This window comes from Ursus maritimus, unplaced genomic scaffold (genome assembly GCF_017311325.1).
Source record: "Ursus maritimus isolate PB19 unplaced genomic scaffold, ASM1731132v1 scaffold_24, whole genome shotgun sequence".
Lineage (NCBI taxonomy): Eukaryota > Metazoa > Chordata > Mammalia > Carnivora > Ursidae > Ursus > Ursus maritimus.
The window spans coordinates 38,861,768-38,881,273 of record NW_024424897.1 but is presented as its reverse complement, the minus strand read 5'-3'; the positions used below and the strand labels follow the sequence as shown (position 1 = coordinate 38,881,273).

At 44.0% G+C, this 19,506-nt stretch overlaps 1 protein-coding gene across 1 annotated transcript in view; it reads right to left on the bottom strand.

Moving 5' to 3' along the window:
• MYO1D (myosin ID) overlaps positions 1 to 19,506 on the bottom strand; it is a 247,767-nt gene that overhangs the window by 137,743 nt on the left and 90,518 nt on the right. Inside the window, exons 17-19 of the mRNA XM_040639835.1 lie at positions 13,181 to 13,404; positions 8,585 to 8,729; positions 7,952 to 8,056 (exon numbers count right to left, since the gene is read on the bottom strand). Coding sequence (XP_040495769.1) covers positions 7,952 to 8,056; positions 8,585 to 8,729; positions 13,181 to 13,404 — 474 coding nt within the window. The remainder of the gene's footprint in view (positions 1 to 7,951; positions 8,057 to 8,584; positions 8,730 to 13,180; positions 13,405 to 19,506) is intronic.

Here is a 19,506-nt window from a genome sequence, read left to right as displayed (position 1 = left end):
AAAAAAAAAAAAAAAAGCAACAACACATGGATTGCTCATCTGGAATTATTTATTCTTCTGGTTGTAATTGTTGAGATTTACTTGTACATTTTCTTTTATCCCATAAAGAGTCTTTTCCATGAGTTAATACTTTCCTTCAGAGTCTATATTTCTGGAGGTCGAGACCTTTGCCGGCAGCCATCACTACAATACTCTGTACACAGGATGCTGACAGGCCAGAGGAACTGTCCTGAGTGGAGCTAGGAGAAAACTTTGTGTCTGTACTTGCAACACTGTATTACTTGGTCGTACTATCCGTATAAAATCTTTAGATTCATACTTTCATTGAGAAAAGGGGTCTTTCTATAATCAGACATCTAAAAATGTGATTGGATTTATCTTTCCTGACATTTTTAAATCCAGCACATTGCTGCAATTAGAAAAAAAATTACACTGGTAAGCATTTCCTTAAATTGAATAATTTGATAATTTTTTTTTCAAAATGGCAATGTGCATTTTCAAGCCCTGCATAAGCCGCTGCTGATATTCAAGGAATGATATGAAACTGTTGGTTATGAGAATCCAAGACAAGTAGATGGGGTTGAGCTAGGTAGGAAACTAACACGTGAAAACAATTTCATATAAAGATAAATACAAAGAAAATAAATCTGGGTAACGGGACTGGGAGAAAATATATGTGTGATTCTGCAGGGTGCTACTCCATGAGAGAGTCAGAGAACGCCCAATTTGCAGGTAAATCTTTCCCTAACAGGCAGAATTAACCACAGGACATTTTATAAAGAAGAAATTAATTACATGCTAATTGGGATGCTTCAATCTTAGATTTGGGTAATATTTATCTCAAAACTGAGCACAAAAAAATTTCTGAACAACTCTAAAGTCCTGTTTCTCGGTGACTAGAAGCAAAAGCAAAGCAAAACAACGAAGAACAGAAAAACCCCTCCCCACGGGGCGCCTAGGTGGCACAGCGGTTAAGCGTCTGCCTTCGGCTCAGGGCGTGATCCCGGCGTTCTGGGATCGAGCCCCACATCAGGCTCCTCCGCTATGAGCCTGCTTCTTCCTCTCCCACTCCCCCTGCTTGTGTTCCCTCTCTCTCTGGCTGTCTCTATCTCTGTCAAATAAATAAATAAAATCTTTAAAAAAAAAAAAAAAAAGAAAAACCCCTCCCCTAAGCAAAACAGAAGGCACACCTGTGATAATATATCCCCCATCCCCGCTCCCCAGATCATATTTTCAAGATGCAAACGAAGAAGGTAGAGACTAACGTGAACACCCTGTTACCTCCGGGAGGCTACACGGCCAACTCCATGAGGAGAGGTAAGACAGGACACAGCAGGGTACACTGCTGTAGAAAGGGGAGCAAACTAACATTTAGGTTTTCAACTATCTTCTCCCCGCTGCTGCCTCATGGTTTTAGAAATCCATCAATCTGCCAAACACTGCTTTTATAACCAACGCGTATTTTTCAGTCTTCAGCTTGACAAAAAAGGTATCTGTAATTAAGAGTAAAGTAGAGTCTATGTGGTAAACTGACGGCTACTCTCCGTAGTAATTATTTACCCTCACATAGCAACGATTTTTGCCATAAAAGGGATTTGGCCCTTGTCAGAAGGCTTGAAACAAGGTGACTGTAGAGCTCCTACGTTTGCATTTTTCTAAGTTGTTCTGCACACCACCACCCTCACGGGATGCTTTGTGAAAGAAAGGGTTCCAAGTTGGGTTGGTTGGAGGAACCCTGCAAACCACAGCCTCCCTGAGGATATTGGTAACCCATGAACACATGAAAGGCTAGGAGAATTCTGCACTTAAAGGGCATATTTGACTGCTTCACCCAGCATTTCCCACAGAAGACACAAGGAATCCTTTTTAAAAACACATGAATACAGAATATAGAATTCAACAGGACCCGGGTTTGTGAAAGCATGGTGGAGGACACCAATCATGTGTACCCGTGTTAGAGCAGGGAGACTAGAGAGCATCTAAAAGTGGACCGTGAGTAATGAGTACAGGCAGTGCTCCTCATGCCTGCAAAATCACGTCAGAAATACAGGTGTGTTGAACGAGAGCATGAAAAAAGAAAAGCACGTTACATAATTTCACGGGGTCACACAAGAGTCAAAAACAAGAGGCCAGCCATGGTGGTAAAGTGGACAGTACTTCCCTTTTTGTGATGTGTCCACGAGTTAACTTGGAAACCAAAAGGCAAAAACCTCAAAGCAGCAATTTTACTGAAGGGCTGTTTAGAAATATTACATTCCTTTTTATATAAAAATGTAATTTCTAATGAGAACAGGTCAGACATCTTTACCTTGTGTTTTAGCAACTCAAATCATCCTTAAAACAGATCGAGTGAGTGGGAAGGACATCATGTACCAAAGAAAGAGCTTTGAGTTGCATAACAGCAGAATCAAAGTGGCAAAGAAAAAATTTTACCATACATACATAAATTTGTAAATCCAAACTTAATTAAAATAATTATGGCAGAGAAACACTGTTTTTCTTTCTCATAAATTCATAAAGTAATAAAAAAATTGGATCACAGACTCAGTGTTAGATGAGATCTCGTCTTATTTCTTCTATGACCCACGCTAAAATCCTCCAAAGAGAACTCCCTGTCACCTGGGTCTTGCCCAAATCCTTCTGGTGATCTATTTATAGCTTTAGGCAAGACCACAGGGGGTCAGAGATAAAGCTCCCCCGAAGAGTCAGACCAACAGAAAACACATTATGGGTGAGAGTAGCTATTTGCATAAGTCTCCCCCCTTAAAGGACATTTTATAACTGTAGTTAATGGAAAGTGGTTATTTTAAAAAGAATCAAAGCATAAAGAAGAGGGCTTTACTGAAATCACATCAAGTTTACCTAGCCCATCCCTGGGATTGAAAAATTTCTATAAAAGACATTATCTAAACTCAACACGAAAAACCCCAGACAATCTGACTGAAAAACGGATAGAGGACCCAAACAGACATTTTCCCAAAGATGTGCAGATGGGCAACAGACACACGAGAAGATGCTCGACTTCACTCATCATCAGGGAAATGCAAGTCAGAACCACAATGAGCTACCACCTTACACCTGTCAGAATGGTTAGAATCAAAGACAAGAAAAAACAAATATCGGTGAGATGTGGAGAAAAAGAAACCCTCATGCACTGTTGGTGGGAATGCAAACTGGTGCAGCCACTGTGGAAAACAATATGGTGGTTCCTCAAAAAATTAAAAACAGAAATACCATATGATTCAGTAATTCCACTACTGGGTGTTTACCCAAAGGAAATGAGAATATTAATTTAAAAAGGTATCTGCACCTCTGTGTTTACTGTAGTATTATTTACAAGAGTCAAAATATGGAAGCAATCTAAGTGTCCATCAATAGATAAACAGATAAGGAAGATGTGGTGTATATATACTCACACACACAGAATATCACGGAGCCATAAAAAGAATGAGATTTTGCCATTTGCAACAACATGGATGAACCTAGAGGGCATTATGCGAAGTGAAATAAGTCAGACTGAGAAAGACAAACACCATATGATTTCACTCATATGTGCAATTTAGAAAACAACAAATGAATAAACAAAAAGCAGAATCGGTCCTGTAAATACAGAGAACAAACCCAAACTGATGGTTGCCAGAGGGAAGGGGGGTAAGAGGGGTGGGCAAAATGAGTAAAGGGGTGTGGGAGAAACAGGCGTCCAGTTACGGAATGAAGAAGTCACGGGAATAAAAGGGACGATGCAGGAAATACGGTCAATGAGAGTGTAATAGAGTGGTACGGTGACAGGCGGTAGCTACAGTTGGTGAGCCTAGAGCATGTTGTTTAGAATTGTTGAGTCATTATATTGTACTTCAAATTAATGTAATATTGTGTGTCAACTATACTCAAAAAATAATCTAAGCTATAGTGTGAAAAAATATTATTTTTTATTGAATTTAAAAAAAAAAGGAGCATGACTAAGAATTTTCAGCGTTTATCCAGCAGGATCCAGGGAGAGACACGCTGTCAGACATCAAATTGTCATCAGTGGGAAGACAGAATCAGAGACACCAGGCTTTTCCAAAGCAGATGACATAATTCTCAAAACCAGTCAACACTCTTCGATTGTTCTGATTACTAATTTGACTTCTCAAATAGCTTGGTACTAGAAAGGGAGTACCCGAGAGAGTAGGTATGAGAATTCACTAGCATGGTATATTCCTTTGTGAAATTCACAAATTGACATTCACTGTTTTATGTCTGATTCTGGCCTGCAAAAGCCACCCTTGACGATCTGATCAACTCCAGGTCCGCTTATAAAAGAGTTTCTGGATCTACGAGTTCAGAATTAGACTCCACTTGGTTCACCACCCAACTGCCAGCAATCTTTCCTACTTCATTCTGATTTCTTTTTTTTAAAGCTACTCTATTTTGTTAAAAGTCTATATTACATTGAGGTGATCTCTTCTTCCTTAGAATGTTTGAATACTCCTGCCCCTGGTCACCAACACTCTACTTTCTTTCTCTATTAACGTGACTAATGTAGTACTTCACGTAAGTGGAATCATACAGTATTTGTCTTTTTGTGTCTTATTCACCTAGATAATATTTTCAAGGTCATCCATGCTGCTGCAGGCATGTATTTCCTTCCTCTTTATGCTGAATAGTATCCCGCTGCCTGGATACATGTATCCTTTCTTTTTTTTAGAGAATCCCAAGCAGGCTCCACACCCAGTATGGAGCCTGTCGGGGAGCTCTGTCTCATGACCCCAAGCTCACAATCCAAGCCGAAATCAAGAATTGGATGCTTTCACCGACTGAGCCGCCCAGGTGCCCTGGATACACATTTTCCTTATGCATCTGTCCACGGACATTTGGGCTGTTTCCACCTTTAACTACTGTGAATGCTGCTATGAGTGTTGGTGTATACTCAATTATCTTTTCGAGAGATTTAAATAATAAGAAAAATATTATGTATTTACACATGAGGCCACCATTCCCCTTTCTCCTCATTCGTTGGTGTATGCCCACAGCACCATCTGGAATCACTTTCCTTCTGTCTGAAGGCCATTCTCTAGCATTTCTTGTAGTGTGTATTTTTGGATATGCCCAAAGAAGTCTTTGTTTCACTTTGATTTTTAAAAGCTATATTTGCTGGGTGCAGAATTCTAGGTTGACAGCTGTTTTTTCTTTCAGTAAATGAAGTTTTAAAGCTGTAGCTCCTCTGTCTTCTTGCTTGCCCTGTTTCTGACATCTGATGCGTTCTCATCTTTCTCCTGTGTGTTTTTTCTCTTTACTGCTGCACTTAAGTGATCTGATCATGTGGTGCTTTGGTACAGTTTTCTTCATGTCTCTTGTGTTTGAGGTTTGTTGAATTTCTTGGGTCTAAGAGTTCGCAGTTTTCATCTAATTTGGAAAGATTTCAGCCATTATTTTTTTCAAATATTTTGAATATTTCCCTTCTCTTCCCTCCTCTCAGGACTCCATGTGCCCATGTATTAGGCCACTTGACGTTGGCTCATAGGGTCCTGATATTTCATTCTTCTTTTTTTTCGGGTGGTGGCATCTTTCCCCTCTTTGCTCTTTGTGCTTTATTCGAGGTAGTTTTATTGCTCTTTCTTCGAGTTTACTAATCTTTCTTCTGCAACGTCTAAACTGCTTTTAATTTCAAGTATATTAAAAAAAAATCTCAGACACCGTGTTTTCCATCTCTATCCATAACATATGCATAACAATTATTTTAATGACCTTGTCTTTTAATTCTGTCATCTATGTCAGTCCTGGATCATTCTGAGTGACTGACTTTTCTTCTCAATATAGGTTAGAGTCTCTTGCTGTTTTGTAGGCCTGGTAATTTTGCATCCAATGTCACACATTCTGAATCTTATCTTTTGGGTGCTGGAGAGTTTGAATTCTTAGGAATATTTTTGAGCTTTGTTCTGGGACACTGTCAGGTTACCTGGAAACAGTCTGATTCTTTTGGGTCATGTTTTCAAGATTTGTTGGGTGGGATTAGGGCAGTGTTTAGTCAAGGGCTAATTCCTCCCTATGACCAAGGCCAAGATTCCTGTCTGTACTCTACTCGGTATCCCATGAATCACAAGGTCTTCCAATGGCTGGTGGGAGCAGGTACTGTCTGCAACCTTTTGTGAGTAGTGGCCATTGTTGCCGCTTACCCTTTGGGGTGGTTCTTGCTCTAGCCTTGGGTAGTTTCCTCACATGCTGAGCGGTGCTCAGGCGAATACCTGCCACGGACCCCCTGAAGCTATCTAGAGCTCTCTCTGTGCAGCTTGCTCTTCTCTGGCACTCTGCTCCGCAAACTCTAGCTGCCCTGGTGTCTCCAGGTTCAGCTCTCTTGTTTCAGTAAGGGAGTCCAGTAAGCTCCACCTGGGCTCCCCTACTCATGCCACAGACGAGAAAGTTTCTCGAGGAGGTAAACCAGCTGACTGTAGGGCTCACTTGTCTGTTTCTCATATCTTGATGTGCAGTGACTAAAAAACCATTGTTTCACAGATTTTGTCCTTCTAGGTTTTTTTTTTTTTTTTTAACACATCCTCTGTTGGTTCATTTTATAGCTACATTGTATTCTGTTGTTCAAACACAATTATTTATTAATCTCATCATATATTAATGCATATTTTTTCTAGTCTTTTGGCCATTACAACATACAAAACTATATCTTTGGATGTATGTGTGAATATATTGTAGGATAAATCCTGAGTTGTGTAATTCCTAGACTAAGTGGTCTGGGCATTTAAAATTTTGATAGCTATTACCAAACTATTCACTCAGAAGGACTGTATCTTATCAATAGTGTTTCCTTAAATTCGTGCAAACACTGGCTATCAATATTTTAAAGTGTGCCAAATTTATAGTGGAAAAATAATATTTCATTATTTTGATCTGAATAATCCTGCAATTGTGTACTTGTTCAAGATTTGAAACAAAACAACTCTAAAATCACCCAAACATGGGCTTTTGTTATGAGGTAATTCTTTGATCATTTTCTTCATTCGTCCTTTGAATACTGGCATATATATGTCAATATTTTTTCTGGGGTCAATCTAGGAAATATTTTTCCTTTTTTCTTTTTTTAATATTTATGTATTTATCTTAGAGAGAGAGAGAGCAGGAGCAGGAGGGGCAAAGGGAGAGGGAGAGAGAGAATCCCAAGCAGACTCCCTGCTGAGTGTGGAGCCCCATGTGGGGCTCGATCCCAGGACCCTGAGATCATGACCTGAGCCGAAATCAAGAGTCAGATGCTTAACCAACGGAGCCATCCAGGCATCCCAGGAATATTTTTCTTAAATTCACCCATTTCATTAATATTTGAAATTTATTTGCTAAATTTTTCCAAAACGCTTTTTAAAAATTAATTATTGCAATTTCTTCTCTATTTTGTGAAAAGAAGTATTTGAAAGTTTTGAAAAACCAACCATGTCCCCTGCCTTCCTCTCTCCACTTCCACACTTCACTTGCCCCGTGGACATTATCTGCAGGCAAGTAACTGTCCACACACACATCTTGCCTCAGATAAACAACCAGATTCACAGCATGTGTAACTCCCCCTTCCCCGCCACCCAAATTCTCTGTCCTCCCTTTTCTAGACTATGCTCTCCCTCCCTCCCTCCCTCCCCGCCCTTAAAATAGTAAGGAAACATGCACGAGGAGTACTGAATGACCCGAACTACGAGGCAGAGCAGCACGTGCTGGGAAAGATACGCGGGCGGTAAAACACAAACCCCGGATCTCAGGGAGGTCCCCGCTCAAGCCACTAATCTCCACTCCTGAGGCCGTAGTCACCTCAGCCACCGCACCCCCGCCCCAGCACGGGCAGGTGGCGCTGAGTGACGGTGGAGCTGGGGCTGTAGCTGCTGTCACGGTCATGTTTTACTGCCGTCACGGCTACGTTAAGGGCCTCTGAATCCACTGTTTTCTTCCCCTGGAGGTCTGTCCCCGCCTGTCTCACCTTACGGACATGACAGGAAAAGAGGATGTTCATGTATTTGTCCTTCCGCTTCAGTTCGTTCGCGACGGGGACAAAAGTGCCCGAGGTCTGAGGTGTGTCTGGCTTCTGAAAGAAAAAGGAAACATGATGAAATGAGTCTGCTTAGCATTTTGGATGAAAAGGCAATCTTTTCGTGGCCTGGCTTTACAATCCTGCTCAGATTCACCCACGTGCTTTGATCTCCTATCCCAGATGGCGGGCTGCTACCAGGGTGTTACACCACTGAAGGGCCTATACAATTTTTAAAATAAGGAATGGAGGGAGGATGAAATGTAGCTCTGGGGATAATTAATATAAAGGTGGTAATTAAAAATAGCTGCTGAATTAGGCGAGGGAAGGTTCAAATGCTCAAAAATTAGGTTTTGGAGTATGTCTAGTATATATGGCGCAGGGCGGCAGGCAGCCCTTTCTAAAGCAGGGGAAACATCAGACTTTGCACGGTTAGAAGCAACCAAATCTTTTAGTTTAATATCGCCCATAGAAGTTTAGTTTCCGTAGGTGTCTCATTCTTTCCGCCAAGTTTTGGAGAACAATTCTTCACTTTCTTTGTAAAAGGGAGCAGGAGTAGATTCCACTTTGTTCTCCCGCACATACCGAAGCAAGATAGTTGCCCTCCCAGGCTCTCTGGAGTCCAAGGTCAGCCCTTTGACCTTTCAACATTTCCATGGCTGCAACCTTGGCCCTGACCTGGGGCAGGTCGGAAGCGGGCAGGCTCTTGATGAGCTGGGATGCTCTCCATCTATAAATGAATAAATGAAATGTATGAGGACTCGGAAACCCAATCCTATTCGTGACCCCAAATAACGGAGCGGCCACTAGGCAGAATTTAAATCAAAGTACTTGCAGGCTACCCTAAAAAAAAGAAAAGAAAAGAAAGAAAAGAAAGGTCTCCAAAATATACACAGAACTTGTTAAAATACACACAGTCTTGTAGACAAAGATTTTTGTGTAACTTGCTTTTTCATTTGTGTTTTGAAAGCAACTACAACTTCGTGATATGTGGGTTTTCTCATAACATTTACAGTCAGGGCCTAGAAAGTTTAGATTCATTCTTCATTCAATACTAAGGCCCTTACTGAGCACTTTCCAGGCACTTGCTAAACTCCAGATGCTGTTCTATGCAGTGGAGACCCAGCCGTAAGCAAATGGATCAAGGTCCTTCCTGCGAAGTGCTTACCTTCTAGAAGCAGGGACAGAGGACAGACTAAGTATGTGTGATGTGCTCAGAGCTATGGAGAAAATCAGGCGAGGAAAGGAGAGGAGTGCGGTGGCGGGCAGGAACAGGCGGTAGGTGTTATTCATACGGGGAGGTCTTGGGGACCACCACTGCTCAGGATGTACGAGCAGAGACCTTCAGGAAGCGAGGGAGACGCACGGGCATTTGGGCAAGAGTGTGCTCGCCAGGAAGAGATGTTGGTGAACTGCAAGACGGGAAGACTTTCTTGGAGATTCGAAGCAGACTGGACCACGCCGCCAGAGGAGTGGCTCAGTGCTGAGCAGGCCACTCAGTGGAAGGAGAGGAACCCCTTCGGCAGAAACGGCTGGGAGACTGCTTGGGCCCGAGGCAGCTGAAGCTCGTGGCCAGGGCAAGCGGGGAAGGATCTCACCGTGGGAGAGGTGCCCATGGTGAGATGGGGGCCCCTGCCGTGGGGGAGAGCGTCAGAGGTAGCGGGATACAAAAACAATGGCTGTGGAAAAAAGAAAGGCTCAGCCTAACGGCAAAATCCTCCTCTCTGCCTTCTGTGGCCAACTGACACTGCAATGGGACAGACTGTCCTAAGGTCATTCCAGAAGATGCTGGAAGAATGACAGGCTGGGAGCAGTTGGTGGTCGTTGTCACGGTCACTGGTGACAGGCACATCCCACAACACTAAGTGGCTTGCTGAGCAACTGCCCCAATGAGCCCTTGGGTCCCAAATTTTACTCTCAGTGGGTGGGTGGGGACAGTCATTGCTCTGTCTGCTGGTCTGTTTTCAGCCCGAGTGCCCAGTCTGCCTGTCCCTTCTTTCCTGCCCACCGTGGCCCACGACAAGATCCATACCTGACTGCCTCCAGAGCTCAGAGGCACACAGGGCATCTGGGACCTGACCTATACACCCACGAAGAGAGCCGCATAGTCCCCTCACCCTGCTCAAGGAAACCGCCATCTATAAAGATCGGTAGCCCCCAACACCATTTTTATGGCAGCCTAAAAATCGCCAGCCACAACATGAAGATGGGGGACAAAGCTGAGCCTGAGGAAGGCTCCCCACCTTCCCAGAGTGAAAAAGAATTACCGTGAGGAACAGGTGCGAGCTTAACCATGATTAACATTGAGATTTTAGAAAAAACAAAAAAAAACCCCAAAAAACCCAAAAGCCCACAAGCACAGTGGAGTCCTTTAATGCATTTTTCTCAGTAGTCCACAGATCAAAAAAGTTACGAATAAATTAAGTAGGATACAGTGACTGTATCAGGGGTTGGTAAACCACGGTCTGTGCCAAATTCAGCCCATGGCCTGGTTTTGTGCTGCTCACGAGCTAAGAATAGTTTTTTACATGTTTGACAAAACCAGAGCAAAACAAAGCAAAGTATGTGACCAAGACCATATGTAGCCATAAAGCCTATGATCTTTATTACCTGGCCCGTAACAGAAACAGTTTGCCTCTGGATGAGGCTAACACGACCGGCAGGATTCACTCAGGGTGTGTGCGCGCGCGGGCACAGCCAGCAGAGCAGATGCATTATTCTCAAAACGCTCGTTAACCCGAAGCTGGGAGAAGGCTGGGCCTGTCTTCCCCATCTTTCTTCTCTGTCACCATATCCCTGGAACCTAGGCCTGTGCCCACGACACAGCTGGCCTTGAGTAAATATTTCCTGGATGAATAAACTGAATTTTGCAAAAATTAATCAATTCTAGGCCACCTATAAAACCATCAAAATCTAAAAAGAAGAACTGTACAGGCCACGGTGCAACACGAACAAAATCAATAATTCCTGGGGCGCCTGGGTGGCACAGCGGTTAAGCGTCTGCCTTCGGCTCAGGGCGTGATCCCGGCGTTATGGGATCGAGCCCCACGTCAGGCTCCTCTGCTATGAGCCTGCTTCTTCCTCTCCCACTCCCCCTGCTTGTGTTCCCTCTCTCGCTGGCTGTTTCTATCTCTGTCGAATAAATAAATAAAAAATCTTAAAAAAAAAATCAATAATTCCTTGTGGCCACTAGAAGTACTACACGGATCTTTATTGTCATGGACAGGTCTCCAATCTGCAAAACATTTTTGAGTCATTCTATAACCCTGCTGTGTGAAAAAGAGAGGAAAAAGAGCCCTAATGATATGGGACTGTATGCAGACCCACTCTTAGTAGGAGCAAACATGTCTATAGCGTTTACTATGTGTCAGGTACTGTCTGAAATGCTTTGTATATATATTTACCCATAATCTTTCAACAGCCCTATGGGCAGGTGCTACTGTTACGGTGCTTTTACGGATATGGTAACTGAGGCACAGAGAGATGCTCTACTTCGCCCAAGGTTATACAACCAGGCAGTAGCAGAGACAGAACAGAAACCCAGGCTCCAGGATCTGCCTTCTTAACCACTACCCCATGCTGTCTCTTACATGTGGGCGTGTGCTCGTAAATGCACAGAGACACAGAAGGATACACACTGTTAATGAGTGATCATCTCAGGGGAAGGAAAGAAAATGGGGGAGACAAGAGGAGGTGTGCAGGAGTTCAACTTTGTATCTTATATATTTCTGTATTATTTCACTTTAAAAAAAAAACCCACAATAACCACATGTATTCATGCATCGCTTAATTACTTTTTAAACTGAGTCAAAATTCAGGTTACAGATTATACCGCTCATGAAGTATACTTACGTGTGCATTAAAAGCCGGCCAGGGTTGACAATGGACGTTTATAGTATTAGACCTGAGAACTGAGGGAATTTTGCTTTCAATAATTCCTTACTGAGCTCTTCTTTTTATGAGATATCGTTTCTTTTTCTTTCTTTCTTTCTTTCTCTTTTTCTTTCTTTTTTTTACAAAAAGCAAATGGGATATATATTAAAGAATTTTCTTCCTGTGCATTTTTATTTATCTTTTGATATCTGCCACCAACTATACAGAGCTAGCTCTCAAGGCAGAGGAAATCTGATTTAGCCCAGAATTATAAATTAGTTCTTTTCTATTCGGTATGCTGGTTATTTCATAGTGCTCTTTGTGGAATACCACAGTGCCAAACGGCCACAGCTGAGAACCGTTAGCTTAGTTTATGTGACTAGGTGGCTGCATCTAAGCACGGCTAAATGTATCTGGAGCACACCAGCGACAAACAAGCACGAATGATGAGGGGTAAGGGCTGTGAATAACTACAAACTCAGATTTGGGGCAGTTTATAAAAAACGAAGATCAGCTGGAAAGATACCAGATTTTACATGGGTGTTGATTTATGTTAAAAAAATAAAGGTGGCTCTAAAACGGTTGCTTTCCCTCTCACACTTTAAAATCATCTGGGCGGCGGGCCTGGGTGGCACAGTCAGTTAAGCATCCAGCTCTTGGTTACAGCTTCAGGTCCTGATCTCAGGGTCGTGAGATCGAGCCCCGCGCAGGGCTCCATGCTCAGTGTGGAGTCTGCTTGAGATCCTCTCCCTCTCCCTCTGCCCCTCCTGCTCGTGCTCTCTCTCTCCCTCTCTAAAATAAATAAATCTTAAAAAAAAAATCATCTGGGAAACTTTGGAAAGGACTTTTGTTTGCGCCCCGCTTCCTGGTTCTAAGAGGACTTCCCGGAGGCAGGACATGGGCATCGGTATGTTTCATAAACTCCTCGGTAGGTTTCATAACCAGGATAGAGAAGCGTTGCTCTGAAAGGATTAACACACTTCCCAGTTTGAGCTATGTGTGGTGATTTTAATAAATAGTTATTATTTGCTAATAAAAGATAGAGACGGCAGGCTCATAGCGTCTCTTAACTGTGGCGTGATCCGGGCTTTGGGGCGCACAGCTGCCCTCCGCTACGGAAGACTAAATGCACGGTCCCGTTGTTCTGAGAAGTAAACAGATGCCCCCTGAGAGTGAAATCTACAGACCTGAAGTGACAGTCCCAGGGGCAGACAGCCGCGCCAATATCACAGCCTCAGATGTGGGGCTTTATACATTAAGTGTGCTCCCGAGAACGGACGCGGCATATACCAACGGGCTCCTTCTTACCTATTAAAAATGGCCTGTAAGGCCTCCTCGAAACGGCGGAGAACTTTAGGTGGGGTTGGCCACTTCACGTGCTTCCCGTGGTCCTTCATGGTCTTGACGCCGTGGAAGCGCCTGGCAACCTCATGAATGTACGATTTCACTTTGTAATGCCGGTAGTATCGGATAATCGTCAGAGCTGCCTTGGTCCTCTTGTACCGCATGCGGGCCAGCGTGCCTCGCCACACCTTCGCAACAGAGAAAGGAAAAGACAAGTGTTGCTGGCCGGCTGAGTCACTGGTATGTGGCTTTGAACTTGTATAAAATCCTCTACTTAGAAACTACCAACGGGGGTGGGGGAATCTTGGGTGTCCTGCACAAAATCAGGCAGACAAAGCACGTCAGTTCAGCCTGCCAGCAACAGGTGGCGCCAGGAGTCACGCTGGTCATTCGCCTCCACGGTCCAGCGGCTCCTGGTGTGCACCGGGGTGTGTGCTGACTCGGAGGCAGAGTCCTGTTTCACCTTCATGGTCATGAAGGGAGGAAAGCCAAAATGCACATGTCTCTGTGGAAATATCTGAAGGATGTGGAAAGAAAGCAAGATGAGGCAGAACCAAAAGCCATCACATCTACAGTGCTCGAACGAAACCTGGCTTTACACAGATGACACCTCCCGCCACTACTGTACCGTCACGTTGGATTCACAAACTGACTTACACACAAGCTGTGCGGCCCCTCTCCCCAGGTGCTAGGTAAATTCCCCCAAAATTAGATGTAGTCCTGGGGGAAGGGGAAGACAGATGACTAATAGTGTATGAATCTTTAAATTTCTTCAGTGCTCAGAAATCAATCAGACAATATATAAACATCTCCGTGCCGGCTTTCCCCAAGCACGGTGAAGTCAGAGATCCTTACACTCTTTCTTCAGGATCCTTTACCCAGATTCCTGTACTTCTCAATCTCTCAAGTAAAAAGAAATTTGGTATAATCTTCAGTTCATGCTTGGGTCCTCCCCTATACGAGACCTCCACCACCACAACTTACTCTTTCTTCTACAATATTTCCAGCACAAACCCCCTTCTGCTGCTAAAATCTCCAAGACCCCAAAATACTCGCACTGCTTTCTTCAGCAAACTCCTTGGACACCCCACCGTTGTGTTCTGGTTGATAGTTACTGCAGCTATTTCCATAGCCAGTCCAATTCTTAGGTTATTGGTACTAAGCTCCCTCCCTGTTTCTGGCCTCCCGGGACCAAGATTTTCCACCTCTAATTCAAAGCCCACAGTATGGGGGCTCCAGACTCTCTCAGGTTTCTTGTATTTTCTCTTAAATCCCCACCTGTGCCACTGATTTCTCGGAAAAACTGGTGCAATACCCTCTTTTATTCTGTTATTTTAGGGGTTTCTTTATGCAGACTCCTAAACTTGCATCACGTGCTCGTGATGTGCTCCTTTTCTCAACCTGCTGCACCGTAAGGATAGACTTGTTTGCATGGGACGCATGAGGAGGTCACCAAGGGACCGCAAAGAGGAACTGACGAGTCAAGGAAAACCAGGATATGTAAGGGAAACGTGACATGTGAGCAGCTTGCGAGGGGAACCTAGAGCTCACGTATAAACAGAATATATAAAGACCACGAGGCAATGAAAACTTGTTTCTGCATGTGGCGTCAGTACAGCAGCCCTTTTTAGCCAAAATGGCTCTCTTCCCCGTCACCAAATCCATCATGCAGATGGCTTTGTTACGCCTCCACTCGAGTGCTAAAATAAAGGTCCCTTCTTTAGCATCTTGAAAAACCAAAAGAATACAATTACAGGGTGGAAGTCTGTGATTCGATTTCTTAAACAAAACGCATTCTTAAAGTTTCATACTGTTTGTTGCTTTTCTCTTTTTTTGAAGGGGAAGGAAATGAAGACTCCCTGGGGCCACACCTGTATAGAAAATCAATCCTTAATTTTCAAGGAGTATTCACAGAATTTCTCATTAAAATGTTTTTGGTTTAATTCTTCAGTAATTTCAGGGAAAAAGGCATTTTATAAGTAAGGGCTTCTTAAGGAGCAGGTTTTTATGTTTAACTTTTTTTTTTTTTAACATTTATTTATTTGAGACAGAGAGTGAGTGCACATGCACGTGGTGGGGATGGGGAGAGGCAGACAGAAAATCTCAAGCAGACTCCACGCTGAGCACAGAGCCCAGCATGGGGCTCGATTTCAGGACCCTGAGGTCATGACCTGAGCTGAACTAGGAGTCCAACGCTCAACCGACTGAGCCACCCAGGTGCCCTTAAGGGTAGATTTTTTTTTTTTAAATATTTTATTTATTTATTTGACAGAGATAGAGACAGCCAGCGAGAGAGGGAACACAGCAGGGGAGTGGGAGAGGAAGAAGCAGGCTCATAGCAGAAGAGCCTGATGTGGGGCTCGATCCCGTAATGCCGGGATCACGCCCTGAGCCGAAGGCAGACGCTTAACCGCTGTGCCACCCAGGCGCCCCAGATTTTTTTTTTTTAAAGCTTTGCTTAATTTATTTTGGGGGTGGGGAGAGAGAGCGCATGAATGGAGAGTGGGGCAGAGAAAGAGGGAGACAGACTCCCCACTTAGAGGGGAGCCTGATGTGGGGCTTGATGTCATGACCCTGAGATCACGACCTGAGCTGAAATCAAGACTAAACCTAGACTCAACCGATTAAGCCACCCAGGTGCCCCTGGAAACTCTTTAATGTATGTGAGCCATTCTTTCTCAGCCTACTAACTGCCCCCAAACAGTGTTGGATTGGGTACTGTTTCATTCTTTCACCCATAATATGTACTAGATGTCCATTATGTATATGCTTTATCTGGCCTCTCCATTGCTCAAGAGGAATGAAAAGGGAGCTGGGGCTTTAGGTGGCTGCCATCAAGCTCCCTTCTTAATAATAAAGAAATGCACCAGAAGTTTGCTTCACTGAGTCTGGGGTGTCTTGCAGTCTTCTGGCTTGGTTGAGGACAGATATTTTTTCCATGTCTTGCAAAGCTTCTTCTTGATTCAGCTCTAATATTATTCCTAGCAGATGCTTCCCCTATTCCTTGCCCATTTATTGATATATCAGAGGCAGGAAGATGGTAAACCTTCTTGACTCTTCTTGCCTGAGGGAAAATGTCTTCTTGATGGAAGAAAGGGTCCCCAGTGGAGGTGTGGGCTATTCCAGGCCTTCCCCCGGCACACCTTTATACTTGATGCCAACACCATCAAAAGCAGTGAGACTTCTCAGAATTCCCTCCTTGTACTTCTCCATGTTCCATTCTTCTCTTTGAAGAATATATTGATTTTTTTTTAGCACCTTCATTCAATTTGGTCCAATTTTTCGTTTTCTGGGTGACACTTCTCAGTTTATGGTATGAAGTTGGGATTTTTTTCTTGGTTTCAGGGTTCACATGGCATGTTCTTTGTCATTTTTACATTTTTGTTAATTTCAGCATATTTGGGGGAAAGGAATTTTCGTGAGCCTGCAGTTACATTATCAGCTTTGTCAGATGTCCCTTAGGCTTTCATTTTTTAGCATCAGAGAAAAAGTAGCATTGAAAAACTACAGAGGAAAATGACTGAGTGCAAAAAAATTACTCATGTATTTTCCCTTATAACCTAAGTATATTTGGTTTAAATGGATAGGCTCCCATGAGTTGGTGAGTCTGTGCAGGGGAGGGTTGTTGTTGATTTTCCCACCAAGGGTCTGTAGGTTGGAATTTAAGGTATAAGACAGATTTTTCCACTTCCCTCTTTGTTTAAAGCAGCTTAAACTGTTGGGGTTTTCAAGAGTCATATAAAGCGTACGTCTGTGGCGGACTTTACCTGATGATGGGATGTCAGAGAACAGAGAATTAAATGTTATATTCAATAGCAAATGTTTAATACTTATATGCACATGTCAGAGAGGTGCAACAACAACAACAAAAACCACAAGGGAGTCGAAGGGGCTCTTGTTAAAACAATATTAACATTAAAGAGGAACCAATCAGATATTATGTGTTTTAGGATATGATGCAAAAGAGTGGATGCCGAAGGCTGAAGGCGACAGAATGGGATCTGGGAGGGAAAGTTAAGCAGAAACTATAAAGCAGAGGGTAGACTGACAGAGGTGAGGGCCTGCAAGTCATTTCTTAGGTAGAAGAAAGAACAGAGGCAAACAGAGAGGCTGACTCAGAGGGAACAGTCAAGGTACAAAGAGAGACCATCAGAGAGCAGCATGCACACCCTTCCTGTTGAGTCCAATTCCTCCCTTGTGTACCTTTACCCCCTGTAGTCAATTCTGCCAACACAGCGGCCAGAGTGATCCTTTTAAGGCCAAAATCAGATCATGTCACTTCTCTGCTTGAAACTTTGCCACTGCTCTCCATTTCCCTAACAGCCGGAGCCCACGCACTAACCTACAAGGGCCCACATTCTCTGGGGCAGTTACCTCCCCAGCTCACTCCAGCCACCCTCTGAGCTCCGGGCTGCTCCCTTTGCCTGGAATGATCTCCCCCCACCAGATATCACATGGCCAACTTCTTCACTCTCTCTGCGTCCTTGGTCGGTGGTCCCCTTCCCAATAAGACTGGCCCTGAGCATCCCATTTCAAATTCAACGTGTCTCCATCTTCCCCACCTGGCACTCTCCATGCTCCTTCTCATGCTCTAGCTTTATTCCTGCCTCTAGCACTCGATGCTACAATGCAGCAGGTAACTCACATGTTACTGCATTGTTGACACTCTCCTCCCGCTGGCCTTTCAGCACCAGCAGGCCAAGGGCTCTTCGTCTCTTACTCACTGATGAAACTCTACTGCCTAGAACAATGCCGAGGACATAGTAGCCACTTGGCTGTATCTGCCGAATGAATGAACATATTCACCTTTCATCTTCCAAGCCTGATACTGAATCTTTCGTTTTGGCTGTCATAGTTTCCATTTTCAAGACTCATCCCTGTTCTCCAAATATTTCTTTTAATTAATTAATTAAAAAGGCTTTATTTATTTGAGAAAGAGAGAGCGCATGAGTAGGGAGGGCAGAGGAAGCGGCAGAGGGAGAGGGAGAACAGACCCCCTGCTAAGCGTGGAGCCTAACGTGGGGCTCCATCTGAGGACCCTGAGATCATGACCTGAGCCGAAGTCTGATCCTTAACTGACTTAGCCACCCAGGCGCCCCCAAATATTTCTCTTGAAAGCACATTGCTCTTGTTTAACAAAAGCAACATCTCATCCTTCCTCTCTGAGGATATGAATCATGGTTTTACTTTTTACAATGCTCCCTGCATTGTATGTTACTTCTAAATCCCCTTTTCCCATTTGTCTTGGTCTCAGCCTTTCACGCTAGAGGCCTTCCTCAAATCTCCCGGGATCCTTGGCCGTCTATTACTGAATGCCACTGGAGAGCTCAGTGTATGTGTTTAGGAATGGGGGGGGGGGGCTTCAGTACACAGGGTATTAGGTGGGGACCATCTGTGGGGAACCCTGGGATGTCGGTGTTTTTCCTCTTTGCTGCCAGAATTCTGAGTAAAGGGGCACTGGGGGGAATCTTTAGTCTCTGGACTTCAACTTACTTTCCTTGGTTTCAGTATGGTGCCTGACCCCTTTCCCCCACTGTGCCTGGTGTCCCCCAAAGCCCAGAGCTTCTCTGGTTGTATTCCTTCAGGGTAAGCTTCTTATCTTCTACCAGAATGAGACTGAGGTAGTCACCCGGCTTTGTGAGGCTGGGGAGGAGACCTTTGTTTTGTTCTTTATACAGACTGTTAACCAACCTCCTTCAGCGCTCCCCCTCACCCCTACCTCCAGAGGTACCTGGTCCTTCCCACTCCTGCATCTTCTTCAGCCCTGCGGTTGGGCAAACTGGCTTGCCTGTCTGCCTTCCGTGCAGGCGCTGACATGTCAGCTGTCTCCACCTGCTTGGGGGACTAACCACACAACCACGTATTTCCAAAATTATGTTGATGCCTCTTGTCCGCTGCTGTTGCTCCTATGCTTCTATTTGTCCTTGTGGGTTTCTCCCATTTTTATCCCTTACTGCTCATTTAGGGGTTTGGAGAGGGAGTGGATATAAACACAATCTGTCATGTTTAACCAGATGTTTTTATAATGCTATCTTAATTCTACCATGTTTTCCTCTGGGGCATACTTCCTCAGTGGTCAGGCATTTCAAAGCAACATCTGGCTGTCATTAAAGTACAAGATTCATTTTGCAAAAGATGTAGGATTCTAGGTTACGCTCTATTAAGAAGTAGGTCAGTTACATATCTTCAGTTTAGTCTCAGAAACACAGGTCAGCTTTCCTTCTCTGTTTCTAGTTCTCTGTGTTTTGTTCTGTTTTTGTTTTCTGGTCATGATGGGGGTTAGGCCCTTT